This window comes from Aspergillus fijiensis (genome assembly GCF_003184825.1).
Source record: "Aspergillus fijiensis CBS 313.89 unplaced genomic scaffold BO72scaffold_2, whole genome shotgun sequence".
NCBI lineage: Eukaryota > Fungi > Ascomycota > Eurotiomycetes > Eurotiales > Aspergillaceae > Aspergillus > Aspergillus fijiensis.
In genome coordinates, this window is record NW_024468978.1 from 408,870 (window position 1) to 434,772 (window position 25,903).

The 25,903-nt window shown below is 52.5% G+C and overlaps 10 protein-coding genes across 10 annotated transcripts; 5 read left to right on the top strand and 5 right to left on the bottom strand.

Moving 5' to 3' along the window:
- Nucleotides 1-4: 4 nt before the first annotated feature.
- BO72DRAFT_419522 (ribosome biogenesis TSR3 family protein) lies at nucleotides 5-1,664 on the top strand. Its single transcript, XM_040942666.1, has 3 exons — nucleotides 5-437; nucleotides 573-709; nucleotides 788-1,664. The coding sequence occupies exons 1-3, from the start codon at nucleotides 166-168 to the stop codon at nucleotides 1,525-1,527; spliced, it is 1,149 nt and encodes a 382-aa protein (XP_040806402.1). The 5' UTR covers nucleotides 5-165; the 3' UTR covers nucleotides 1,528-1,664.
- A 42-nt stretch (nucleotides 1,665-1,706) lies between these two features.
- BO72DRAFT_443848 (caspase family protein) lies at nucleotides 1,707-3,752 on the bottom strand. Its single transcript, XM_040943677.1, has 6 exons — nucleotides 3,360-3,752; nucleotides 3,106-3,277; nucleotides 3,006-3,042; nucleotides 2,575-2,952; nucleotides 1,910-2,518; nucleotides 1,707-1,845 (listed from the first exon to the last, which is right to left on the bottom strand). The coding sequence occupies exons 1-6, from the start codon at nucleotides 3,470-3,472 to the stop codon at nucleotides 1,820-1,822; spliced, it is 1,335 nt and encodes a 444-aa protein (XP_040806403.1). The 5' UTR covers nucleotides 3,473-3,752; the 3' UTR covers nucleotides 1,707-1,819.
- A 422-nt stretch (nucleotides 3,753-4,174) lies between these two features.
- Nucleotides 4,175-6,599, bottom strand: BO72DRAFT_523739 (chaperonin-containing T-complex subunit CCT7). The gene is made up of 6 exons (XM_040949796.1): nucleotides 6,432-6,599; nucleotides 6,179-6,345; nucleotides 5,723-6,059; nucleotides 5,292-5,664; nucleotides 4,562-5,223; nucleotides 4,175-4,494 (listed from the first exon to the last, which is right to left on the bottom strand). The coding sequence occupies exons 1-6, from the start codon at nucleotides 6,475-6,477 to the stop codon at nucleotides 4,385-4,387; spliced, it is 1,695 nt and encodes a 564-aa protein (XP_040806404.1). The 5' UTR covers nucleotides 6,478-6,599; the 3' UTR covers nucleotides 4,175-4,384.
- A 1,183-nt stretch (nucleotides 6,600-7,782) lies between these two features.
- Nucleotides 7,783-9,536, top strand: BO72DRAFT_474105 (lanthionine synthetase C family protein; the record flags this gene model as incomplete). The annotated part of the gene is made up of 4 exons (XM_040947241.1): nucleotides 7,783-7,978; nucleotides 8,061-8,604; nucleotides 8,656-8,669; nucleotides 8,734-9,536. The coding sequence occupies 4 exons, from the start codon at nucleotides 7,783-7,785 to the stop codon at nucleotides 9,534-9,536; spliced, it is 1,557 nt and encodes a 518-aa protein (XP_040806405.1).
- A 34-nt stretch (nucleotides 9,537-9,570) lies between these two features.
- BO72DRAFT_419533 (uncharacterized protein) lies at nucleotides 9,571-10,870 on the bottom strand. The gene has a single exon (XM_040942667.1). The coding sequence runs from the start codon at nucleotides 10,566-10,568 to the stop codon at nucleotides 9,765-9,767; it is 804 nt and encodes a 267-aa protein (XP_040806406.1). The 5' UTR covers nucleotides 10,569-10,870; the 3' UTR covers nucleotides 9,571-9,764.
- Nucleotides 10,871-11,215: 345 nt separating this feature from the next.
- On the top strand, nucleotides 11,216-14,077 carry BO72DRAFT_454650 (leucine rich repeat domain protein; the record flags this gene model as incomplete). The annotated part of the gene is made up of 3 exons (XM_040946195.1): nucleotides 11,216-11,405; nucleotides 11,472-13,804; nucleotides 13,958-14,077. 3 exons carry the CDS (start codon nucleotides 11,216-11,218, stop codon nucleotides 14,075-14,077), a joined length of 2,643 nt encoding a protein of 880 aa, XP_040806407.1.
- A 420-nt stretch (nucleotides 14,078-14,497) lies between these two features.
- On the bottom strand, nucleotides 14,498-15,100 carry BO72DRAFT_367454 (40S ribosomal protein eS26; the record flags this gene model as incomplete). The annotated part of the gene is made up of 3 exons (XM_040940840.1): nucleotides 14,498-14,603; nucleotides 14,661-14,763; nucleotides 14,971-15,100. Coding segments are annotated over 3 exons (339 nt in total), but the record flags the coding sequence as incomplete, so codon positions are not given.
- A 1,504-nt stretch (nucleotides 15,101-16,604) lies between these two features.
- BO72DRAFT_89971 (CBS and PB1 domain protein) lies at nucleotides 16,605-18,968 on the top strand. The gene is made up of 3 exons (XM_040950796.1): nucleotides 16,605-17,815; nucleotides 17,874-17,968; nucleotides 18,019-18,968. Exons 1-3 carry the CDS (start codon nucleotides 16,849-16,851, stop codon nucleotides 18,826-18,828), a joined length of 1,872 nt encoding a protein of 623 aa, XP_040806409.1. The 5' UTR covers nucleotides 16,605-16,848; the 3' UTR covers nucleotides 18,829-18,968.
- Nucleotides 18,969-19,518: 550 nt separating this feature from the next.
- Nucleotides 19,519-23,735, top strand: BO72DRAFT_419542 (nuclear import receptor PSE1). The gene is made up of 6 exons (XM_040942668.1): nucleotides 19,519-20,119; nucleotides 20,249-20,471; nucleotides 20,529-20,704; nucleotides 20,757-21,188; nucleotides 21,246-23,311; nucleotides 23,362-23,735. The coding sequence occupies exons 1-6, from the start codon at nucleotides 19,937-19,939 to the stop codon at nucleotides 23,567-23,569; spliced, it is 3,288 nt and encodes a 1,095-aa protein (XP_040806410.1). The 5' UTR covers nucleotides 19,519-19,936; the 3' UTR covers nucleotides 23,570-23,735.
- On the bottom strand, nucleotides 23,726-25,689 carry BO72DRAFT_443857 (iron-containing alcohol dehydrogenase). Its single transcript, XM_040943678.1, has 3 exons — nucleotides 25,232-25,689; nucleotides 24,474-24,986; nucleotides 23,726-24,274 (listed from the first exon to the last, which is right to left on the bottom strand). Exons 1-3 carry the CDS (start codon nucleotides 25,574-25,576, stop codon nucleotides 23,897-23,899), a joined length of 1,236 nt encoding a protein of 411 aa, XP_040806411.1. The 5' UTR covers nucleotides 25,577-25,689; the 3' UTR covers nucleotides 23,726-23,896.
- Between the last annotated feature and the right edge of the window lie 214 nt (nucleotides 25,690-25,903).

A 25,903-nucleotide genomic window follows, 5' to 3' on the forward strand; every position in this document is an offset into this window, starting at 1 on the left:
CCTACACCACCATCACCTTTACACCTTCACTCATCCACCTCCTCTACGCGCTGCACACCAGTTTCATGAAATAGCTGTACATGCTTGCAGCCTGATACCTTACGCAATTCATCACTTTTTCTATACTAGCCATACAGACCTTCTAAACAGAAGCCAAAACACACTATGGTCCGCCACAAAAAGGACAACTTCTCCCGCGGCGGCAAGAAATTCTCCTCCGCCCCGCGCTCTCGTCCCTCTCCCCGCGGCGGCGGCGGCGGCGGCGGTGATGGCGACAGTGACACCGAGCAGGGCGGTTACTCTCGTCCTCCCTTCAAGGCCGCCTGCTGGGACATGGGCCACTGCGATCCGAAGCGATGTTCCGGCAAACGATTGATGAATTTCGGCCTGATGCGCGAGTTGGCGATCGGCCAGCGCTTTCCCGGTGTCGTGATCTCGTATGTTGTCGCTCGCCAGCCCATACCCACACTCACACCTAATATGCACATATCCATGGCCTAGAATATTTATGATGTAAATATCCGTATCATGGACTCTCGTTACTAACCTTCTTGCTTCTCTCTGATTCCCAGGCCCAACGCCAAAAAAGTCGTCTCCCCCGCCGACAAGGACCTTATGGAACAATTCGGTGCCGCGGTGGTAGAATGCTCGTGGGTGCGCACCAAGGAGGTCCCTTGGTCGCGAATCGGGGGCAAGTGTGAACGATTGCGTACGTCTTTTCATCATTTATGCCATCTACATGCATCCTCTCGATTCAAGCCTAATTCCTTTTTGTATTTCAAAACAGTCCCCTACCTCATTGCCGCCAACACGGTTAACTACGGCAAACCTTGGCGTCTGAACTGCGTCGAAGCCCTGGCGGCCTGTTTCTGTATCTGCGGCCACGAGGACTGGGCTCGCGAGGTCCTCAAACCCTTCCGCTACGGTGAGGCCTTCATGGAGATCAACGCCAAGCTTTTTAAGCGCTACGCTGCCTGTGCCGATGAGGAAGAAGTGAAGCGCGCCGAGGAGGATTGGCTCGCCAAGATCGAGAGGGAGTACGAGGAGAATCGGGCCACAGGTGCGGACGATATGTGGACCGTCGGAAACACGAACCGGAGGGCCGAGAGTGATTCGGAGGAGGAGGATGAGGACAAAGATGATGAGGAGGAAGACGAGGAGGAGGATAAGGACCCGTTCGCCATCTCGGATGATTCGGAGGAGGAAGAGCAGATGGCTGCGATCAGAGCGAAGATCTTGAATTCCAAGGCGTTCCAGAATTCCGAAGTCGAGGAGAAGGCGAAGCCCGAGCGGATCGCGAGGCCCGAAGAAGAGACCATCCCACAGCCGCTGAAAGAGGATTCAGATGCGGAGTCGGGGTCGGCGGAAGGCGGCAGTGATGATGAGGAGGATGCCTTCGATAATATCATCAATGCCACGCCTGTGACGGATCGCACGGGCATTATCGCGGCCCAGAAAAAGAAGCAGAGGGAGACGGTCAGTGCCTCGTTTTCGAGGACAGTGGTCGATGCGCCTAAAAGGTGGTAGTGGTAGTCCGTCGCGGGGGCCACTTGCACTCAGACAAAACTAACGAGATATCATGGAAATATAATGAAACAATCATGAAGTTTATACAGTTGGCATACTTTTGTATCTTGTGCAATTGCAGATAGGATATGCTTTAGAATAACAGACCGTTCTGACCATCCAAAACAAGCTGTGATCGCCAAAGCTGAGAAAGCAGTGAGAATAGCATGACAGCCCATAGTTATTATTAAGTATGAAAGGCACCGATAATTCTCACCCCATCGCTCGACCCGAAAAGCCCACAAACGCCTATTTACATGACATACCGCAAATTCACATCTATATTGCGTCAGAACCGCTTCCTACTTCATACATTATACCGGAACAACAGGACACTGCTTACCCAAGGGATGACTGCTGCTCAGCTGCGGCTTCTGCGAGTACTTGGTAGCCAACTCGTCGCGGATGCTGTTCAACAGCTGTACGTAGCTCTGCTGTGGGTTCTTGCGGAGCGCGCTGATGAATGCCCACGACATGGCTCCCGTGGCCTGTCCAGCAATCTGTGCGTCCTGGCTGGTCTGATCGTCTTTGCTGCCCGACCACATGATCACGTCTGCCGGGCTTGTCTTGGTCTGTTTGGTACGCTCGTACGCCTCGTCTCCCTTGGTCGCCTTCTTCAGGAATCCCACTGCCGTTGACATCATGCTGCTCATATCGCCCCGCGCGTATGCCGAGACCACGCCCAGCAGACCTTGACCCGCCTCCTTGGCCAAGTTGGGCTCCTTGAGAATGCCTTGGGTCGAGTAGATGTAAGGCAGATCCAGGGCAGATCCAGAATGGCACGAATCGAAGATCGCTGTGAGCCGCACTCCGGGCTGAAGTGGTTTGACCATGATGCGGTGCATCTCGTCATCGACAATATGTCCCGCGGCGCGGAAGTCGACCGGGTAAATCACCTCATCGTATCCATCGTCCTCGTCGCCGTCCAGATCAGGGGTCTGACCGCCGTGGCCTGCTGCCGTTAGACCAGCCTCGAAAGAAAAGATGGGTCAACATGTCGGCGCTTACCAGAGTAGTGAAAGAACAGAGAGTCGTTAGGCTGCGCATCCTTCACCAGCCAGTGCATAGCCCGGAGGATGTTGGCTTTGGTGGGTTGGCTCATAGGGTTTTGCTGGTCATCCGTCAACAGAACCATGTCCTCACGAGCATAGCCAAAGTTCTGATTCAGGTATGTTGACATATTCTTGACATCGTTGATACATCCTCGGAGTTGACCTTTCTGGTTGAAATAGTTGATTCCAATCAATAAAGCCTTTCTCTTGCCCGTGCAACGAGAATACTGGAAGCTGTAGCCTTGCGGCGCGCCCTGACCGAAAGACACCGGTTCACTTGGCGGAGGAGGAGGTCCGTTGCCCTGACTGCCTTGGTTGTAAGGGTTGGAGTATCCTGGAGAATGTCAGTTGCGTCAAAATTGCGCGTTAAAGCGGTTTGCGGCTTACCCTGCTGACCACCATATTGGGGAGCACTATAACCACCCTAAAGGACTGCCATTAACTGTCCGTTGCACAGGAAGATAAGAATCGGGCTCGCTTGACATACATTATAGCCGCCCTGAGGCGGTTGCGATCCCGAATACTGTTGGGGCGGCGGCTGACCGTAGGGGTAAGGATTGCTGGGAGGTGGTTGTTGTTGGCGGTAGGCCTGACCAGGGTATCCCCCGCCGCCGCCGCCATAAGACGCTTGGTGATGATGATGGTGAGGATTCATTTGTCTGGGACATTGATTAGCACCAAGCACGAGGCGTCTGTTTGATTATTTGCCCAAGCAAGAAAAAGAAGGCGACTGAAACTCACTGCTGATACTGTGGTGGCGGGCTGCCGTAGCTCTGAGGGGGGTAATTATACTGCTGCTGTTGCTGCTGCGGGGGATACCCGGGCGGGCCCGAATATGGAGGATAGTAGGACATGGCCGAATTGCAGAGGAAAGGCGAGGATTTATGGACGAGTCGCAGGAGCAGAATAAGAAAGGCTGATACGCAGGGCCCAAGCAGATCACGAGTCAGGAAATAAGACGAGAGGGCAAAGCGAAGAGAGAAGAAAGGGAGAAAAAAACAAGAAGTGATGAAAGAGGAGAAGAGGAGAAGAGAAGGTCAGATGGTGAGGAAGTGAGAAAGGCGCAGTCCGTCACTGGGGAAAGGCGGCAGTGGAGCCCGACGCGCCAATTGGTGCTTCCTCGGTTGGATTTACTTCTTCTTCAATAAAATAAGAGTAAGAGAGAAGAGAAATAAATAGACGAACAAAAATAGTTTATTGGGGGACGAAAACCATAGACTTGGATGAACATTTGGATAGGTTTAGGTCTCTCTCCTGCATATCGGTCACTCCGATCCCCAGCTGCATTGCGCCGATGCAAATAATACAATCTTCCTGCCAGGTGCCAACGTCAGAATTCCAAATGCACCCCTCCTATCACACATCGTTTTCGGCCCGTCCTCATTGCTGCCCATCCTCTGGCTATCAGCCATCATGGTGCCGCCGAAGAACTGCCGGGGGTATAGAACCTATCGATTCAAGGCTATCGCGAAAAAATTCAAGGTTCATGGCCTCGTGGAATTTCAGGACAGCAGCACGTGATGCCGTAAGGGCCCAGGAAGTGAGTGACAGATAGTGGGCCTTTCCCGATCGGGATAATTTAGTCTACGAACAGCCCCTATATCAAAAGGATCCAATATGGAGGGCGAAAATAAGAAGATAAAGAAAATATGGTATTATCCACAACCAACGGAAAGCACTCAAGCGCTATTCAGATTATTGATTGCTTTTATATTCAACCATTCCATCGCATACAGGTCCAAATCTATTCTTCGTCCGCCTATCGTTTACCGTCCGCGGCGAGGCATGCCACGTCCGCGGCCACCCAGAGCGCGCTGGGCAGCACCCGGCGGGAGTCCACGCGCCGGAGCCTGAGCTTGGGCTGACTCTTCGTTCTCTGTAGAAAAGAAAGGTTGTCACGTCAGCTCTAAACTAGAATCGGGTCGGGATGCTGGGTCTCTTACTAATAGTTTCGTCCACGCTCAGAATCAGGCAGGCTGCCTCAACAGCAGCCTGGATGGCATTGACCTTAACCAGACTGGGCTCCCACACGAAGGCAACCATGTTGTCCCGAACACCTTCGTTGTCAAAGTCTACACCTGCCCAGACGTTGCCCTTGCGGTGTTCCACCCGCAGGCGGTTCAGGATGTCCGTCGCGTCGAATCCAGCGTTGTCGCACAGCTGACGGGGAATCACCTCCAAGGCCTTGGCAAAGGCCTTGACCACTGCCTGCTGCTTGTGGGGCACGTTGCGGTCCGCGAAGCCGTGCATGAAGCTCGACAGTTCCATCTCGGTGGCACCGCCACCCGCAACAATGGTGGTGTGGCGGAGAGCACGCTTGACGATCATAATGGCATCGTGCAGACTGCGCTCAACCTCCGCAATAAATTGCTCCGCTCCACCGCGCAGCACGAGTGTGCAAGTCTTGGCGGCAGGACATTCCGAGAAAAGATTGTAGCGCTCACCACCAATTTGACGTTCTTCAAAGACACCGCATGTACCCAAGTGACGATCTTGGATGTCACTGCAAGTCGATTGCGTTGCCGCACCGGTCGCCTGGCAGACCCGGTCCATATCATCGGCAGCCACACGACCAGCACAGAAAATATCGCGATCCGCAAAGTACCTGTGCACAGTGAATCGAACATTAGTGACTTGCAGGCCAACGGCAAGGATGGTGAAAGAAAGACATACTGCGTAGCCAAATCACCAATAGGCAGCTTGCTGAGAACAACCTTGGCGCCGGTCTTGTAGATGGCCTCCAGCTTGTTGTAAATGATCTGCCACTCGGCATCGACAATAGCCTGGTACTCCGACACATGCTCCACACGCACTTCGGCGTTGTCCTTCTCACTCTTCAACTCCAACTCAACGTTCAGACACACAATCTTGGGGTCTTTGAAGTACTTCGGCTGTTGCTCGAAACCGGCATAGGAGAAGGTCTTCTTGAAGGCAACACCGTTGACGAAGAGTGAATCCTGCAGACCACCACCAGTAACTCTCTTGATACCGATCAGCTTCTCGTTGAGGTCATCCTGGTCGAGCGACAAGACGGCATCCACCACCACTAGAACAAATTTTAGTTTCCAGGCCGGGACCCTTGTATAACCGGAAGGCCAACTTACTCTTAGTGAAGAAGTCTGAGTTGCGCTTAATAAGCTTGCTGTTCATCGCCGTTGCGGCCAGGCGTCGTAGCGTCTCGACCTTCTTCTCCTCGCTTCCGGCAGCCTCGATCATGTCGATAGCAATCTCTTTGATCTTGTTCACGGCCATGGAGCTGGCTCTCCGCAGACCCTTGACAATAGTCTGTGAACTGACTCCCTGCTCGACGAGTTCCCGAACTTCCTTCAAGATCTCACCGGCCAAGACGACAACCGATGTTGTTCCATCTCCCACTTCGGCATCTTGAGACCGGGCAATGTCGGTGAGAATGCGGGCGGCGGGGTGCACGATATCGAGGAGCTAGATGGAGGGTAAATGTCATCAGCATCCGACAGCGGGGTAAGGAATGTATTATCTGTCCAAGGAAAACAAGAAAAAAGGAGTCAAGTGAAGACATATGACAATCGGGACCGACGCACCTTCATGACGGTGGCTCCATCGTTCGTAATGGTCTGCTTGCCGTTGCCGTCCACCAGCAACAAGTCTCCTCCATATGGGCCGAGGGTGCTCTTGATCGTAGACTGAACTGCAACACAGGCATTGATGTTGGAGATAATCTGACCCTTTCCCTGCGAGGTGTCCGTGCCTGTTGGACGCAAAATCACAAGGTCAGTTAGCAACGATGCGCGGTACACACAGAAGCAGCATTTGGATGCGGGCGAGGTGACGGACCCTCCTTGAGCACGATGATCGTGGGAGTTTGGCCAGCGAAGGCCATTTTGGTGGAAATGAATGGGCGGAAAGAGAGGGCAAAGCGAGGGAAAGGTGAAGAGCCGAGAGCGAAAGCGTGGGGAGTTGATGGAAGAGTGGCCCTGAATAATGATCGCAGCTTTCTCGGAGGGGTCTCAATAATGCCTGCCTCTCTGACCAAAATTTCCCCGAGCTCCCAGCGTCGAAGGCGGTGACCAATCATGCCGCGCCCCGCAGCCCTCCTTTTCGACCGCCGGGGAGTAAGTTACTTAGTTACCTACTAGGTATTCAACTACTATGAGTAGCATAAACACGACCGCATCTCGTCTCATATTGTTCTCTTTACTCGGCTCACCTGGGCTGAGTATGATCTTAATTAGTGGTTTACTGTCAGTCGCGAGAAACTGTACAGCATCATAAGAGATCAGGACGAGCCATTATTACTGCCCTCACGAGCAGCTCTGTTCACAACCTTCCTACAAACATTGGTTCTAGACACTAATAATTCATGCAGCTTGACTCGGAGCTCCCAGAACCCATGTTTCATGGCTATGTGTCAAGAAAGCATTCAAACTCGAGTAATTGTCATCATGTGGCTGATGCTCTGGAGGCAGAAAGTCCTTCTGTACTGTCGGGCTGACGTTCCGTTTGCTGCATGCGAGAACATCATCGATGATTCTAAATCTATAGGCAGAAATACTCCATGATCGAGCACACAGACCTCTTCGATAGCTCAAAATATCTTGTCGAAAAGAAACTCCCTCCATGATATTGTGCATGAAGATGGCCATGAGTTCAGATTTGCGCCAGAACTTAAGAGGTCGCGGGCAATAAGACTGGCTCAGTTCGGGTCGAAGATAAAGTCCCAACGACTGCTGCAACGCCGAATCATCGAGTATTAGGCCAAGAAATGATTTGGTGTTGCATTGGCTTCCTTTCCACTGTAGCCCTTTCCACTGTAGCCGTGGAAAGGGGGGCATCTGCAAGGCTCAGTTGTATATGAGCACCAGCAAAGGCTCGGAAAGCATACGGTCCATGTACGCATTAGCGAACAACTTCTGTTGACCTTCAAAAGTTATCAAGTCTTTGGGGTTATCAACTTATGGGGTTACTCCAGGGTCAAAAATTCATGTATTGAAGGTTGCGTTGAGCAGTCGAGAAGTGATGTCACGCAACCGTATGTTTTCCACATCAAACTTCGGTTGCTTCTATGCTTCTACATGAACCACTTCTACTCCATGAACAAAGAGCTCCTCTAGCTGCGAACATTTTTCTCTACTGTAAATCCTCCGATTGTGTTGTTGCAGACTCTAGGTTACATCTAATAGCTCCAATGTCGACTGGAAATGCCCCTCAGTTCTACCCCAATACGCTGAGTCCTGTTGTGATCAGCAAAGGCTCCTTGGAAGATACACTGAAGCAGCTCCAAGAGGCTATTAAACATGGGGCTATTCTTCTACAGGAAAACTGTCCCCCGCTCAAATATTGGGGAAAATCCCATAATACTGGTTTCTATGCTGGTTTTCCAGGTATATCGTCGCCGCATATACCAACGGCCGCCGTTCCTTGATCAAATTACCCTTTGTTCGTGTTCCGCTGATGATAGCTTAGGCATCGTTCTGGCCTTCTTGCGCCTAGACCACCAAGTCAAATCACTTGGGGTTGGCTCTCAGGACTTTCATCAGCTTGCCATTGAGCGGATATTGCCAGAAGGCCCGGATGTGCCAATCCTGCATGAGAGAGTGTCTCCGTTCGGCTCTTCCAGCGCATTGGCTGGTCCGATACTACGCATCCTTGCCTCAAGGGACTTGAAGACAATAGTTCCTGGTGACGATACGGCATGCATCCAAGAGGCGATGCGGATCGCTCTGACTAATGGCCACATGGTATCACATGGTGGTTCGCTCATGGGATCAGACGAAGTTCTATTTGGCCGAGCCGGCTTGCTGTGGGCGTTGCTCAACCTTCGACTGCGTACTTATGAGGATGAGACAGCGCAGGCCTTAACACTGGTTTTCAAAGAGATACCTCGGCTAGTCGACCGTATCATTGCGAGTGGAATCGACGGTAGAGAAGACTTCATCTCCAAGCATGGAGAGCAATATGCATTGCCATTGATGTGGCATTGGAAGGAAGACCGGTACAGTCTTGGGGCGTTGGTATTTTCTCAACTAATGTTTTTGCACTAAACTGACAATGTGACCAGAATACATGGCATAGGCAAGTATATATACACTATGCGATAATCATAAGGTTTCGATAACTGACAGTTCTCTCTGATAAGCTGGCATACTTTCTAGTCTCCTTGCCTGCAAGCCAGAGGAACTCAGCAACGGTGCAGAACGCAACTATTGGCCACTAATAGCTGGAACAATTACAGGTCTTTGCAAACTATGTATTGCCAATGGTGGCCACCTGCCTACCAGTCTTCCTTTTCATGGCTCCTCGCGTCGCTCTAGCCCTCTTATTCAAATATGTCACGGCAGCCCCGGCTTCTTGAATCTCATGGCTTGCGCCAGGAGAAATCGTTCCTTGGTTTCCACTTCCTGGCAGCCGGAGTGGGATAAGGCCATTTCTGTGGCGTGTGATCGGGTCTGGGAGGAAGGAATCCTGTACAAGGGTGGCGGCTTATGCCATGGGATTGCAGGAAATGCATGGTCGTTGCTTCTCCTTCATGACAGCTTTCAGTATGATGAGGATTTCATGGAGACAACCAGGCGTAACTACGTCGCGCGAACGGGAGATGTTGATGCAGCATCCAATGCAAGCGAGCTAACAGGCGACCACTTTCTTGCAAGAGCACTCGCATTACTATTAGAGGCGCAAAAAACGCCCCCTTACAATGATTCGAAACGAGACTCGTCCTTGTACCGCATGCCCGATCGCCCGTATTCCCTCGCAGAAGGCCTCGCTGGCACTGTTTGTGCGTGGGCAAACGCTTGTGTAATCCTCCAGTCAAGGCTACGGAGCATGCACATACAGAATGACTCTTCCTCCCACAATATGGACGCTGTGTTTCAGGAGTACGAATCGCAGAAGCTGGAAATCCCAATGCTTGCTTACCACAAGCCTACTGGGCTACTATAACTATCTGTTTACAGAAAGCTGTCTATTCATCACGAGAATAAATCGTGCAAGTCAAATTGAACATTGCTATAATGCTCCAGACACATTAGAATGAAATGTGAAGTGTCAAATCAGCCATCAGAGGAACTCCTAGACGCCATGCTTATACTGGAAACTCAATCATTAGTCGGGTAATTTTTGCACCTGAATCCAAGCACCGTGAATAATTATTGTTGCCATAGCCATGTTTTAGAAGAGCGTGAAACCGGAGCGATACACAGGTGGTTGGCCTGGTATTTGAAACTTGTATTCAGCACGCCTCGGCACAAATTGGCCTTGCGGCGCCTCAACCGCAACCCTCCATCGCCGCCAACAATTTGTGATCTGATGATGCCTATCGCCACAGAATGAACACTGCTTTGGCCCGCGATGGGGCTGATTCGGTGGTGCTTGCGCTCGCGCTTGCTGGCCGCTGTGAGATTTTTCCGCTTGCTCGCGATGCATCTGTTCAATCACATAGTCGTTGATTTCTTCTTGGCTCGGCCTTTTGTTGTGGCCTCGTACACTTTTGCTGCGACTGTGTATCTGCTCGTCATGGGTCATTCGCTGGACGACAAAGGCGTTTATGTCATCTTGAGTCAGAGTATCAGGATCCATTGACGTCTTCTGCGGAGACGCAAAGCCTCGCTCTGAGATTGCGTTTTCTTTCCTGCCCTTCCCTGGCAATTGTCGCAGTCTCTCCTGCTTCATGGCCAGACTCGCCAGCTCTTGGAATGACATCCGGTCCTCCGGGTTGGAGGCATTTATGCGGCTGTCTCGCAGCATTGTCGTAGCCCAATCCCTCCAACCAGTACACTCTTTGAGCTTGGTGAGAAATAACAAATTGATCTGAGAGTCCGGTATGCGAAAACCATCATTGATTTGTGCGAGCCCTTCTCGAAGTGCTTCAATCAGAGAAATAAAGTCAGCGACCATATCGGATTTGTCGGGGTCGAGATCAACGAATTCCCCGATATAGTGCATCATCCGAGTATTTTGTTGCCAGGATCCCATCCTCAGCCAGGGACTCAAGGTACAAAGGATGCGCTCAGCAGGAACGAAAAACGAAGAAGAAAATGCTATAAGGACTGCATGGTAAAGGTTCTCTGGCGGCTTTTTGTGATGATTTGGAGTGTGTCTTGCAGACGAAGCGGGGGATGACGTCAGACGGGTACCTGCCCGTCAGCTTGCCAGATTCAGTAAGGACTCAGTTCACTCCATGGGCTTAATGATCCCCAGATCCATAGAGACCTTCTTCCCTTCTCTGCTTTCCTGACAGCTGTCTGCCTCGATCATTGACCACGAGGCGATCTTCGCGACCTCAAATGTCGTTCGTGCTTACGGACAGCAAATCAGAATCCACAAGCTTATTGCCTTATGGATCCTTGGTGTCTTCCTACGCCCCATCGCACCCCGTGGCAGTGCCCGGCGCGCTGACTGCAGATTTGGGGCCGAGCGTTTCTTGGCCCCCGACTTTATGACAACCAAATGATCGTCCCAATCTGTTAAGCTTGCTGGAACTTCCTCGTATTTCAAAGAACGCTGCCTCCTGATCTCGCCCCTACTCCGTCTGAGAAAAAAAAGAAGATATAGTGGTTCCAGACTAGCCCGAGAAATCACTAAGAGAACCAAGGCCCCCACCCAACCCACATGTAGCAACCATGGACACAGTGCCACCATCTTATCAGTCTGCTACAGCCCGCGATGCATGGTCCATTATATCGCAGTACATCCCATCAAGCGACCTGTGCGCTGCTGCTTTGGTTTGTCGGCGATGGCATGGGCTGTTCATGCCGTTTCTATGGGGTGACCCTGCTTCACACTTTGGGACTGAAAATGATGCAGTCTACGGTATGATACCCCGGTCTTTGGGGCGGGTGTTGGAATCTTAGCGCTGACGAAAGATATGCCATGCAGTCGCTTTGACAAGGTTCAGGCGGACACTCAAGTATGCCCGTCTCGAGGTGCGGATGCTCACTCATACGCTGCATCTACCCCCGGCCTTGTCAGAAATCTATGGTGGTCCACGTCCAGAGTGGCTGAGGGAGATCCTAGACTATCTGCCAAACCTCCAGTCTCTCATAGTGTCCAAGTTGCCTTTTTTCGATCATAATGCCATGATGGCTCTGAAGGGCGCTAGTAGGGGTGTTGAAGATGAAGCAACAACTTCCCGCACGTACAACATTCGCTTACTACTGGCGGACAGTGAATATAATACAACCTCACAGGGCATTGCAGAGACGCTGATGTACTTCCCTGAACTGACCTACCTCGATTTATCCTATACTACCCCTGCTAGAGATCACTTGGTTCTGTCGGCTTTATCACAACTAGAATGCCTTCGAGTACTCAAGCTACGAGGCATCGGGTTGAAAGATAACGATGCAGAGTTTCTTGCTAACGCCATTGGCTATCGTGTTCGGTTTCTTGACTTGCGCAACAACCTTCTTACTGATATGGCTGTGAGGTCTCTGCTGCAAGCCTGCTTTCGACCCACAAGCAATGTCACCGCAGAACTTAGCCCGAGAAGGACTGGAGCATGGGGCAGTCCGATTGGCGGATCTCAGTCAATACCCCTCTCGTCGATGCAAAAGTTTCTAAGTAGCCCTATGCTGGATGAGAAATACATGGCAGCATTGACCCAGCCACTAACAGGACGTTCCTGGGTTGAAGACTTATCAGAAGTTGGTATAACCCATCTTTACATCTCGGACAACCTCATTTCAGTAGAAGGAGCAGCAAGCCTCCTCGCCTCGTCTTGTCTGCACGCTCTTGACGTCGGGACGGTCAATACTGCTGAATCCATCAATAGACGACAGCGTTCGCTGGCTTCTGCAAATGAGGACCGTCAGGATCTTCCAGGAGCTGAGAAATTAGTCCCTGTCTTGGGCTCTGCTGCTAAGGAAAACCTTACATATCTTAGAGCCCATCATGCGCTCTGCTCCGCTGAAGTACCCGCAAAGGATGCCACATCACCCGACGCACTTTTGCCCGAACTCCCGGCAGGAAATATTAACGGTGAGCCGCGTATACCAGAGCTAGAGTCCACCAACGAGATTCATGAGCTACCAACGGATTCGACGCCCATTTATGAGCTCGACGGCACTCAAGTACCTCGGCCATCAAACCCGCATTCACGCATTGCTGACTGCAACACCAGTCCCACTTTGTATGAAGACGAGCCATTACCTCAATGGCGACGTGGTTCAGTCTTTGCACCTGAAGCAATTGACGCTCCAGAAGTGAATAGAGAGGGAGTGAGACATTCTGACTTCGCCACTCCACCGCCCCGACTGCCTCACGAATTGTCGACCTCCAGTATATCCAGCATCCTGGATAGCAGTATCGACTCATCAGGCAGCCGAACACTGTGTTCCTCTCCAGTGGCGGTAGATGATTCCCGCGCTCAGAAAGTCCAGGAACTACTTTCTAAGCGTCCTAAGGGCCTTCCTCGCCGGAATAGCAGAGGAGGTCACTATTATCCACATCTGCATCCTTCCCACGTGTCTCATCTAGAACAGCTTGTATTGACTGACGTTCCATCTCATGTACCCGCAAAGTCGCCGATTCTTGCGTCATTGATCCGTTTTATGACAGCCTGCTCGAACGAATCATTACTAGCTACGCTTCAGGCAGGATCAGATTACTCGCTTCCACCTGGTCAAGCTCGACTGCAAGCCGAACAAGAGAGTGCTCGGTCCTTATTTGCCTTGCGCCGGATTGTACTTGAAATTACGCCAACATCCCCAGCTCAGGGTCGCGCTAGGTTGACTCGATGGAGACCTACCAGCTACCAGGCTGGTACCTTGAGATCAAGTACTGGAGACCAGGACTCCGAAAACCTTTGGTCAGCAGCCGTTGATGACTTCAGCTTCTTCGGCGAGGAAGAGTGTGGCGTTCCAGATGGCTGTTCAGGAAAATACTTTCCCATGGCCGTTTTGAATGAAAAGGTCTCGTTGATACCAGAAGACGAAGACCCCAGGCTCTCTGGACCCCCGGAATCAAACGCCACTTCATCTCCAATATCAATCAGCTCAGGTCAGCAAATCACACCGCAAGCTAGATCGAGGACTATTTCGGTAGGCTCCGCATCTACCGCAAGAGATGGTCACCCGGAAGGCCCATCGACTACTACAGCGGGCATGAGAAGCTCTGCCATCGCAGAATCTCAAGTTGAAGTCTCGATGGTAGATCTTGTCGCCGAGCTGGCTGCCTTCCGACGCGCTAAAAAGATAGAGTATGAAGAAGGGGTAAGGCGCGATCGAAGGCGACGGGATATAGTGGGGACCATAGGCTCCTCTCATCTCTCTCCTACCACTACAATCTCCTCTTTTCAATCTCCTCCTTCCCCGAGCTTCTCTTCGTTAGCAGGGGCATCATCCTCTATGCAATCCATTCAACAGTTTGTGGAAGGCCACTGGAAAGGAGAAGTGAAGATAATACGAAATCCGACCCCCAAGGGACGCAGCGGGATTGTTGATATGTATGGGAACTATTTCGAGAAGGGTTATTTGTACCCTTGAGTCCGGGTAGACTGCATATATTGAGAGAACATGGCAAGTCTAGCATATTCTGATCAACACATGCAATACAGGGCCAAAGGCAGTAGCCAAAGCATTTACCCGAATGGAAACATTCAATATCGATGTCTTCCAAAGAGGAAGAGATGCGACTGCGTGGCTCCTTTGTCTGCGGGCCAATATCTGATGTATCTACAATATCTCCTGAGAGTCCCTTAAACTTTTGATAATCCGTTTTTTTTTCAAACCCCGTAACTGAATCCCGTTCATTGAAAAGTAAAGAAAAAGATGGTTTCATCAAGCACACATGATCAAGAGAAAAGCGTTACGCCGAGTAGGAATTGGCCCTTTTTCAAACTAATTCCATTTTTGTTCTCTTTCGAGGAAAAAAAGTGATTAATGATTCATTCCATTTCCTTTCCCTTAGTTGGCCTTAGCAGCCTGAGGGGGGCTCAGCTTCTTGCCGTCCTTGTTGTACCTGATGCGAGGAGGAGGGGCACGGTTGCGACGACCTTCCCGGGAGCGGACACTGGAAGTTAAGGTCAGCATCGAGCGACAGCCATGCTTGGAGGGGTCTCATTCGTACCGGACGATCTTGCCGTGAATAGCGCAGGAGACACAGTACTGCAGCTTGAGGTACATCTTGGGGACGGCGTAGTCAGTGAAGACGGAGGCGTCGGAGATATCACCTGCAGAGTAGATGTCAGTCGCGGGGCCCATGTCGCTTCATGTGTATCCGGCGGCCTATTGCTCAATTCCTGCGGCGGTCGAAAAGTCCACCAACTCGTCTCTCCGTTACTCAATACAGTCGATCCGGTCCAGCTCTTCCTCGAACAATAGGCGGCGCCGGTAGAACGAAAATGGGATTTTGCGGTGATTAGATCGGTGGAACGTACGGATGGCAGCGGACTCAACCATGTTGCGGATGGTGAATCTCTTGATGGCCTTGTCCTTGGGGGTGCAGCGCGCGCAGTTGGAGCAGCGCACGGGCTTGACGTGGCCGCGGCCGTTCTTGTTGCGACCGCTATAGGAGAGAAGCGTTAGTTTCTAACCCGTTGAACAGACTTGTAATGTATTATGTTTTTCCCCAAAAAGTGCCTTGGGAAATCCACTCCATCTTCATGTCTGTCGAACAAATCACGACCGATTAGACATATCCGCCGGGCCTCTTTCGAAATTGATTCGATTCGGAATGTGACTCTTCTTGTATCGTTCGAATTGTTGTTCAGGTCCCGGCGTATGTATGTGCGGATGCGTGCGATTTGACAGTCCAGAGCATGATTTCGGAGATTGGATATGTGGATTTTGAATATAGTTGTGTGGGAGCAAGCAAAATCAGGGTGGTTTATCGGTTGTTCTTACTTGTTCGCCCTCTTCTTGACCATCTTGACGGATTTTTCTGTGGCGGCGGGTCAGAGACTGGAAGTCAGGAAAAATCGGGGGGGGGGAGGAGGTTGAGCGCGTACTTGGTTGTCGGGGTTGGTTGTCGTCGTAAAGGCACCGGAGTCTCTCGCTCACTCGGGATGAGGTTGTGTCGGGTTTGTGTGGGAGCCCTATGCCCTTAAGCGAGGCGGGTCACGGGATTGAGACTTCCAGGATTTGTGCCTTGATGCCTTGGGATCTGCTGAGTGCCTGAGGTGTGAAAGTGTGGCTGATGTGGGGCGGTATCTTCACGCCTTAGGCAGTAACGTTTCCTCTCATGTGACCTGATTCGAAAGTGGCCTGACCGCCTTTGACGGAGCGAAGTTGGCAGATTCAGGCTGGGTCACGGGTTGGGTTGGGTGATCCGTTCATCACTGCAGCAGTTCATGAGTTCACGTGCTTTCGGCCTGATGAAATCGAGTCCCGACTCACATTCAATTTTCCCCTTGAATGGTTTAGTGGCAATGGCCGATCCATCATTACGGTACACTAATACGGTATTTTGTTTACTCCTGCGGATCTTGATGGCTTGGTGGATGGCATGCGTGGCGGAGGGTGGGTGGTTCTGTATGTATTGAAGTGGTCCCCATTGGGGGGGGAGAAAGATGCAGTCTCCGTCGTCCACTTCCCTCCCTGAGAGTTGAAACTGTCAATAACAAGTAAATAGTTTGGCCGAACTAGAACTAAGTTGGGAAACCTCCTTCGTCCCCAATTCCTATTCTTTCTCTCCCCCCCCCCACTCTCCCTACCTACCTCCCTCCCTCCCCTGGTTTGTACCGTATCTTTCTTGTGAATCAACTTCATCCTCAAATTTCTTCCTCGTTTTCACTCTCTGTTCCTTCTTGTCTTTGCGTGGTTGCATCTCTCTCTCCTCCCGTTTCGAGAAGACTAGTCACCCTCTCTCTATCTCCTTAAAGTCCCGGTTGTCTACAATCAGGCTGTTAACTAGGTAGTCTCCGCTTCTCTTTCTGAACCGGTTCGTCCAAACACAGACCGACTTTAAGTCAGCTCCGCCAGTCACCGACCGGGGACATGTCATCCACACCCACTTTTAAAGGAACCATCAACCACAAAACGGTCGGCAGAGGCAGGCTGCCCGACTTTCAAGACAGTCACATTCCTCGTCCTCGTCCGGACACCTCCTCCACTGTACACACCCCGCAGACCGCGTCCAGCGATATTGGAAGCAACACCATGAGTGCTGCCAGCAGTCGACAGCGTCAAAATCAGTCCAAGCGCGATGAGGTATGCTTGATTCTCCACTTGATTCTCTTCTTGAGGTTTTTTTCTTCTCTCTACTTCGCTGCACCGGTGATCAGTCGTAACATGGGTCGAAGTCTGAAGCCATCTCCATGGAGTTGCGAGAACATGAAAACATAAGGAAAATTTGCTTAAAGGGGGGTCATCCCAGCCTTGACTCAAGTCTAACTACTCCTTCAATCCAGGCGATTCGGCGAAAATTGGAGGCCGACCTCAACAAGAAGCGCCAACACACGACCAGAGCAAACCGTTCTCGCAAAGCTCCTCCCGGCACCGTTCTTGCTTTGAAACCCAGCCAAGCCCTGCAGATTAAGCCTAATACTACCATTGCCGAAGCCGCCCAGTTGATGGCCGCCAAGAGAGAAGACTGCGTACTGGTTACCGACGATGATGACCGTATCTCTGGTATCTTCACCGCGAAGGATCTCGCTTTCCGGGTGGTGGGAGCAGGCCACAAGGCGCGTGAAGTCACGGTGGCTGAGATCATGACCAAGAACCCTCTTTGCGCCAGGACCGACACAAGCGCCACCGATGCTCTCGATCTGATGGTGCGCAAGGGATTCCGCCATTTGCCCGTCATGGATGAGAATCAGGACATTTCCGGTGTGCTTGATATTACGAAATGCTTCTACGATGCGATGGAGAAACTGGAACGTGCCTACAGCTCTTCCCGCAAACTCTACGACGCCTTGGAAGGTGTCCAGACCGAACTCGGCTCCAGCCAGCCCCAGCAAATCATTCAGTACGTCGAAGCTTTGCGGCATAAGATGTCCGGCCCGACGCTGGAGTCTGTCCTAGATGGCATGCCCCCGACCACCGTCTCTGTCCGCACAACCGTCAAGGAAGCGGCTGCTTTGATGAAAGAGCACCACACCACCGCCCTTCTCGTACAGGACCAGGGCTCTATTACCGGCATCTTCACCAGCAAGGACATCGTACTGCGTGTCATTGCTCCGGGACTTGACCCCGCCACTTGCAGTGTTGTTCGCGTCATGACCCCTCACCCGGATTTTGCCCCCAGCGACATGAGTATCCAAGCTGCGCTTCGGAAAATGCACGGTATGTACACCAGCCTGAGATTATGTTAGAGAACAGGGCTAATAGCAGAGATATTTAGACGGACACTACCTGAACCTGCCTGTTATGAACGATGCAGGCGAGATTGTGGGTATGGTGGATGTGCTCAAGTTGACATATGCGACTCTGGAACAGGTCAGTTTGAACCCAAGCTTTCAATGGTCCTGAATCTAATATCCCAGCAGATCAATACCATGTCGTCACAAGACGATGAGGGTCCCGCATGGAACAAGTTCTGGCTCTCAATGGACCACGAGTCAGACTCAATGGTCTCAGGAAGCCAGCAGCCCGCTCAGCGGTCAGTGATCAGCCCCGAGTCACCCAAGGCTAGTTATGACACTCGGGACAGCGTTCTCCCCAACGAGTCTGCCTCCCACCACGGTGGGGATGAGCATTCGGAATACGCGGAGCCGCACCATGCGGAACACATCTCGTTTCCGTTCAAATTCAAAGCTCCCAGTGGACGAGTGCACCGCGTTAATGTTCTTCCTGCTGCCGGTGTCGCCGAGCTGGTCGCTCAAGTATCGGCCAAATTGGGTCCCGAGGTAGAGGCCGTCGGCGGTGCTCCAATCAGCGAAGACGGCAAGCTCAGCAACACGGGCTATGCTCTCAGTTATATGGACAACGAAGGCGACACCGTTTCAATCACCACAGATCAGGATCTGTCTGATGCTGTGAGTCTCGCGCGTCTGTCGCATAGAGACAAGGTCGATCTGTTCGTGCACGATCCTAGCCAGCCTCCAATTCCGGCTACGCTGGATCCTCAACCAGCTCCGACCCGTCCTGTCGAGGAGAAAAGTGTGATCTCTGAGGAACGAACCGAGGAGGAGGTGCTAGTGGCCAAGCCCCCCCGGGCTCAGTCCTTCCCTGCACACCACGCCGAGGAGCAGTTCATTGCCGGAGTTCCCAACGAGCTACTGTTGCCTGGAGCGATTGTGACCTTGGCCGCGGTGATTGCGGGTGTATTCATCCTAGGCCGGGCTACTTCTCGGTGAATTCCAAGGTCGTGGTTGCGTACGAAGATAGAAAGCTATATGTAATTATGTCTCTTTACTTTCCTGTTTGTCTAATGTTTGTCATAGCCCATCTCGTATCTGTGTAACTCTATTGGCGATCTTTCTGGAGATTTCTCTCCCTTCTTCTTTCTCTTCCCGGCTTGACCTCTCTCGGATTGAGGGTATTGTTTGGCGCGATGGTACCCTGGTCAAAGTGCGTAGTGTTAGATTCCCTGATTCACATCCGCATGGTGAAGTCTCTTTGGGCTGAGGTAGATCTCACGAGCGAATTGAAAGAACAAGTACAAAGACGAGAAGCGGCTTGGATTGCTGAGTGGACATTGTAATATCAACCAATGGAGGTAGTAAATAGTACTCATCTGCGCATAATTGGGCTGATGATCTGCCGATTGAATGCTGAGCTGGTTGCCTGGGATGCCTGAACTGATGCCTGAATGGGCAGATCAGTGCCTGGAGAATCTAGGCTTAGTCCGGACTAGGACTAGCTCGTTGGCAGTCCGCCGTATTGTAGTACTACCCTGTATTGTTTGCTCTTTTCGATTTTTACCACTGCATTAGTGGCTGAATTATCCCATTGGATACGGGACCAATACCAATTGTACACTTCCCCCCCCCCTCCCTCTCTCTTTCTTCACTTTAGTGACTTTACCCAACTAAACCTCTTTCTTGTCTCTCTTTCTCTAAGGCTTTCTTCCCCTTTCAACTTTCCCCTCCTCTCCCTCTTTTCTCTTCCTCCGTTGCTTGGTGTCCACCTGCCGTTTTCTGGATCGGCTGCAATGCTGAGTTGCGCTTTTCTTTTTTAAATATTCCAGAATCAATATTCAGTCCACGATCTTTGCTTGAAGGCTTCCGACCGCCTTCCCTCCAATCGACCTGTCACGAACTTTTTTTTCGCTGCCGCCCCCCCACCAAAAACAATATTTCCCAGAGAGCCTAAACAACCTCCTTCCTTCCCACCTTAACCCACCCTCAACCCGACACCACACAACCCCCCGGGTTCAAGCGCTGAATCCGCGTTCTTCTATACTTCAATCTAAGCAGTTTTGGCGGGTTAACTGTCTAGATTGATTGAATCCAGTCCGTTAAAATGTCATTGCTCCCTCCCGAGGTCCACTCGGCTCTCTCGCAGCTGTTGCGCGCCCTCTCTACCCCCGACAATGCGGTCCGTACCCAGGCGGAAGAACAGTTGAACAATGATTGGATTCAGAACCGCCCTGATGTTCTGCTGATGGGCTTAGCGGAGCAGATTCAGGGTGCGGAGGATGTCTTGGTAGGTGTTGCGCTATCCGGAACAAAGAATACAACGGGTGGGCGGGCTGGATGTGTTTCCATCCGTCCAGATTGTGTATTCAGCCATGCGGTCTATAGGTCCCAAATGCTCATCGTTCGTCTTCTCTAGACCCGCTCCTTCTCCGCTGTTCTGTTCAGAAGAATGGCGACCAAGACCCGCAAAGATCCCATTTCCAATGAGGCCAAGGAGCTCTTCTCGACCCTGACCGGAGAACAAAGATTAATCATCCGGCAAAAGCTGGTGACTTGCCTGACGAGCGAGTCCGTCACCGACGTTCGCAAGAAGATCGGAGATGCCGTGGCTGAGATCGCCAGACAGTACACCGATAACGGTATGCACATTGTTTGATGGGAGAGGGTCATGTTTACGTGCTGACAACGGTGTGCAGGCGACCAATGGCCCGAGTTGCTGGGGGTCCTTTTCCAGGCTAGTCAGTCCCCCGAGGCTGGTCTGCGTGAGGCCGCTTTCCGCATCTTCTCGACCACTCCCGGAATCATCGAAAAGTCTCACGAGGATGCCGTGGTTGGTGTCTTCAGCAAGGGCTTCAAGGATGACGTTGTTTCGGTACGTTTTCCGCTGGAAACCTTCCTCGATGGAGTATTGACCAGGGGTATAGGTGCGCATTGCAGCCATGGAGGCCTTCGCTTCGTTCTTCCGCTCGATCTCCAAGAAGTCGCAACCTAAGTTCTTCCCGCTCATGCCCGACTTGCTCAACATCTTGCCCCCGCTCAAGGAGTCGTCTGAGAGCGACGAACTCTCTTCTGCCTTCTTGGCACTCATTGAGTTGGCTGAGATCTGCCCCAAGATGTTCAAGACCATGTTCAACAACTTGGTCACTTTCAGTATCAGTGTGATTGCCGATAAGGATCTCAGTGATCAAGTCCGTCAAAATGCCTTGGAACTGATGGCCACTTTTGCCGACTATGCTCCCTCGATGTGCAAGAAGAACCCCGAGTTCGCACAGCAGATGGTCACTCAATGTCTGAGCTTGATGACCGACATCGGTATTGATGACGATGATGCTGAAGAATGGAACGCTTCTGAGGATGTGAGTTGATTTGAGCGCTGCTTCGCAAAGAGTTTGGACCAACACTGACCTTATCAGCTTGATCTGGAAGAGAGCGACCTCAACCACGTTGCTGGTGAACAGTGCATGGACCGGTTGGCCAACAAGCTCGGAGGCCAGGTTATCTTGCCCGCTACATTTGCGTGGATTCCTCGTATGATGTCTTCTTCTGCTTGGCGCGATCGCCATGCCGCGCTCATGGCTATTTCGGCCATCTCGGAAGGTTGCCGCGACTTGATGGTTGGTGAACTTGACCAGGTTCTTCAGTTGGTTGTCCCCGCTCTTCAAGACCCCCACCCGCGCGTGCGGTATGCCGGCTGCAATGCCTTGGGTCAAATGAGCACAGACTTTGCTGGCACCATGCAAGAGAAGTACCATTCTGTGGTGCTTACCAACATCATTCCCGTACTCGACAGCACTGAGCCCCGCGTTCAGGCTCACGCCGCTGCAGCCCTGGTAAACTTCTGCGAAGAGGCGGAGAGGAAGATCCTTGAGCCCTACTTGGCTGAACTTCTGCGTCACCTCCTCCAGCTGCTGCGCAGCCCTAAGCGCTACGTGCAGGAGCAGGCTCTATCTACCATCGCCACCATCGCCGACTCCGCCGAGAACGCTTTCGATCAATACTACGATACCCTGATGCCATTGTTGTTCAACGTTCTGAAGGAAGAGCAATCCAAGGAGTATCGCCTGCTCCGTGCCAAGGCCATGGAGTGTGCCACCCTCATTGCTCTGGCTGTTGGCAAGGAAAAGATGGGTCAAGATGCTCTGAACCTGGTACAGCTGCTGGGCAACATCCAGGCCAACATTGTCGATGCAGATGACCCGCAATCACAGTACTTGCTCCACTGCTGGGGCCGCATGTGCCGGGTGTTGGGGCAGGACTTCGTCCCCTATCTTCCGGGCGTGATGCCGCCTTTGTTGAGTGTTGCGGCCGCCAAGGCTGACATCCAGTTGCTCGATGACGAGGATCAGATTGACCAAGTCGATCAGGATGAGGGCTGGGAGCTGGTGCCTCTCAAGGGCAAGATCATCGGTATCAAGACCAGCGCGCTGGAGGACAAGAATACTGCTATTGAGCTGATCACCATCTACGCTCAGATCTTGGAGGGTGCCTTCGAGCCCTACGTGTTGGACACGATGGAGAAGATCGCCGTTCCAGGACTTGCATTCTTCTTCCACGATCCTGTGCGGGTGTCGTCGGCTAAGCTCATTCCTCAGCTTCTCAACTCCTACAAGAAGGCCCACGGCGAACAGTCTAGTGGGTTCGCTGGCATCTGGAACAAGGTTGCTGAGAAGATCATCGAGGTTTTGAGCGCTGAGCCTACCGTGGACACGCTCGCTGAGATGTACCAGTGTTTCTACGAGTCGGTGGAAGTTGTGGGCCAGAACTGCCTCACCCAGCAGCACATGCAGGCATTCATCGAGTCGTCCAAGTCGACGCTAGAGGATTACCAGGTCCGTGTCAAGGCCCGTTTGGAAGATCGCGCCGAGGCCGATGACGGTGAGGACGATAACCTGGACTATGAGTACGCCATCGAGGACGATCAGAACCTGCTTAGTGACATGAACAAGGCCTTCCACACCATTTTCAAGAACCAGGGCACGACATTCCTGCCTGCTTGGGAACAGCTTATGCCTTTCTACGATGCGTTTATCAGCAGCCAAGACCCGACCCAGCGTCAATGGGCTCTGTGCATTATGGACGATGTCCTGGAGTTCTGCGGCCAGGAGTCTTGGAAGTACAAGGATCACATCATGCAGCCGCTGGCGGCCGGTCTGCAGGATGCCAACGCGGCTAACCGACAGGCTGCTGCCTACGGTGTGGGTGTTGCGGCGCAGAAGGGTGGCGCCGCCTGGAGCGACTTTGTGGCAGCCAGCATCCCTAGCCTGCTGCAGGTGACGCAAATCAACCAGGCGCGCACGGAAGAGCACGTATTTGCCACGGAGAATGCGTCGGCAAGTATCGCCAAGATTCTGCACTACAACTCGAGCAAGGTGCAAAACGCGCAGGAGGTTGTGGCTACGTGGTTGACCACTTTGCCGATTACCTTCGATGAGGAGGCCGCTCCCTATGCTTATTCCTTCCTTGCCCAGCTCATTGACCAGTAAGTTCGCTGTTCGAGCAGTGCAGCGATTAGAGGCTAACCAGAAATAGACAAAACCCGGCTGTGCTGTCGAACGCCGACAAGGTGTTCGGATACATTGTGCAGGCGTTGGAGGCGGAGACTCTGCAGGGCCAGACAGCTGGTCGGGTGGCCAACTCGGCGAAGCAGTTGGTGGCCACGACGGGCTTGAACGCGGATCAGATCCTGGCCGGTGTGAACCCGGACAACCAGGCGGCGATTCGCAGCTATTTCAACTGATTTTTTCTTCGATATCATTATGAGTTGATGTTAGGGCTATGGAAATACCGGGTTCTTTTTTGTTACTTTGTACAGCGATACAGGTGCTTGATGCTTTACGTAGGTAGGAAGGAGCTACGTACTAGTTATAATTGAGCTAGAGATCTATTATGTCGTGTCGTGTTCGGGTGTATTGGAGCACTGATGATGTTTGGAATGATGATTCTGTCGTAGCTCGCCGCAAGCTTAAAACTGTAAGATGTGTTGACGCCTCGGGGACCGTCTATCGATATATGGTCTGCGGCACTCCCGTCTTGTTGGCCACAACTAGACCTCCTTCCTGACCTCTCACTGCACCACCATCTCCAAAATCTCCAACACCTGGCTCTTCTCCTTCAGGGGCACGGGATTCGTCTGACACCACCGATCGTGCAGACTATTCTCCGCCAGGCCGTCCAGCTGGTCCCGGCCGACCCCAACCTCGCGGAGGGAGCGGGGCATGCCCAGCTCGCGGATGACCGCGTCCAGCACATCGCCCAGATCCACCCGGTCCAGCTCCTCCTTCCCCTGGCGGCGCAAGACCTCCACCACCTCGGCCCGTTTGACGAGGAACTGCTTCAGCTTCTCCTGCCGGTCCCGGTTCGCCCCGTGCGCCGCATTGTACTTGCAGACGGCAGGCAGCAGGATACAGGAGGTTTCGCCGTGACCGACGCCGAGGGGACCTAACTATAGACGTTCGGGGCGGGGGAAACATCGCCCCTTGGCGTTAGCCTTTGTGTCTAGTTCTGCCTTTCCGAATGTCTTTCCAACCCCACCAATCCAGAACCAAGGTCCTGATTGACAAGAACGAGGAGGAAACCAAAGCGCAAAGGTTCGGGTACATGTTTATGTTTATGTTTATGTTTAGGGGTAAGGAAAGACCAACCTGATGCCCAATCCCATGACTCGCCCCCAACTGCAGCGCGCCCTGCTCGGCCGTCACGGCCGCCATGGCATCCACCGAACCAAGCTGACAGTCCAGCCGCGCCTCGGCGTCCGCGGGGTCGCGGGCGGTCCGAATCAAGCCGGGGACCAGCAGGCCCAGCGCGTGCAGGGACAGCTGGTCCGTCTCGGTGGTCGTGCCCCGCACGGCGCAGTAGGTCTCGACCCCGTGGTCCACGGCGCGCACCCCCGTCGACAGCCACACCCGCGCCGGTGTCGTCGTCGTCAGCGCCGGGTCCAGGATCACCAGCCCCGGGCCCCGGATCGGGTACTGGAACGTGTGCTTCCGGCGTGTCGTGTCGTGCGTCGCGCCTGCGAACGAGCTGTATTCGCCGGCGGAGAGGGAGGTGGGGATCGAGATGATCGGGATGGAGGGCGGGTGGAGGTCTGGGGATTGGGAGGGGCCCGTGGGGAGGGTGGCGAGGTCCGTCATTGTCGTTGCGTTGTTGGCTAGGGCCTTATCCGGGGAAGAGCATTAGTTGTTTAGTTATGCATTTTGTTAATGGTAATTGTGGTGGTGGTGGTTGGGTGTTGGATGTATATGTATCTGGTGGGTGGGTGGGTGGGCTCGGCTGCGGGGTCATGGTATAGATTTAGATACGACCCGACAGCCAGTTCGTAATGTACATTGTGCGTATTTTCCTCCGGGAACTGGGGGGCTCATAGTGGGATGATAGGATAGAGGACGATCGACCGACTCACCAACGCAATCACTTTGGCTGCATCGGTCAGGCTGCCAGCCCCAAGAGTAATCAAGCAATCGGCTTCGATTTCTCGCGCGGCGTTCGCAACCTCCAGGACCTCGGACCAGAGCGTGTGGCTCTGCATGCCGATCCGTTTCCCGACCACTTTCTTCTCGCCAATTGCGGCGACCAGTCGGTCCAGTGCGTCGGTGTTGCGCGCCAGGGATCCGGAGCAGATGATGTAGACTCGGGAGGCGTGGAACAGGTTGTCGACATGGTGGGCGGCGGCGGCGGGGAAGGGAATCCCGTAGGAGAGCAGGGGCCGCGGGCGGTCGACAAAGGCGGGGCGCAGGGTTTCTGTCATGGTTTTTAGTGGTTGTTGGCGGGGGGTGTGTGATTGGGGCTGGGTTAATTTAGCGAGGCGTATGAAGTAGGAAGAAAAAGAAGAAAGTGGATAGATTAAGTGGATAGATTAAGTGGGAGGAGATGTTGTTTATTATTTACTTTCAATGAGATTGTATGAGTATAAGCAAGCAAGCAAGCAAGCATGTGGAAGTGGGGCTGACATCAACCCGGGCGGGGTGGAGCGGAAAATGATGTAATCAGGCATTCAATTGTCTCTCTCCTCAACTCACTAAGTTACTTACTACTCTGCACGGTATACTAACTTACTCACTACCTAGTCTCAAAT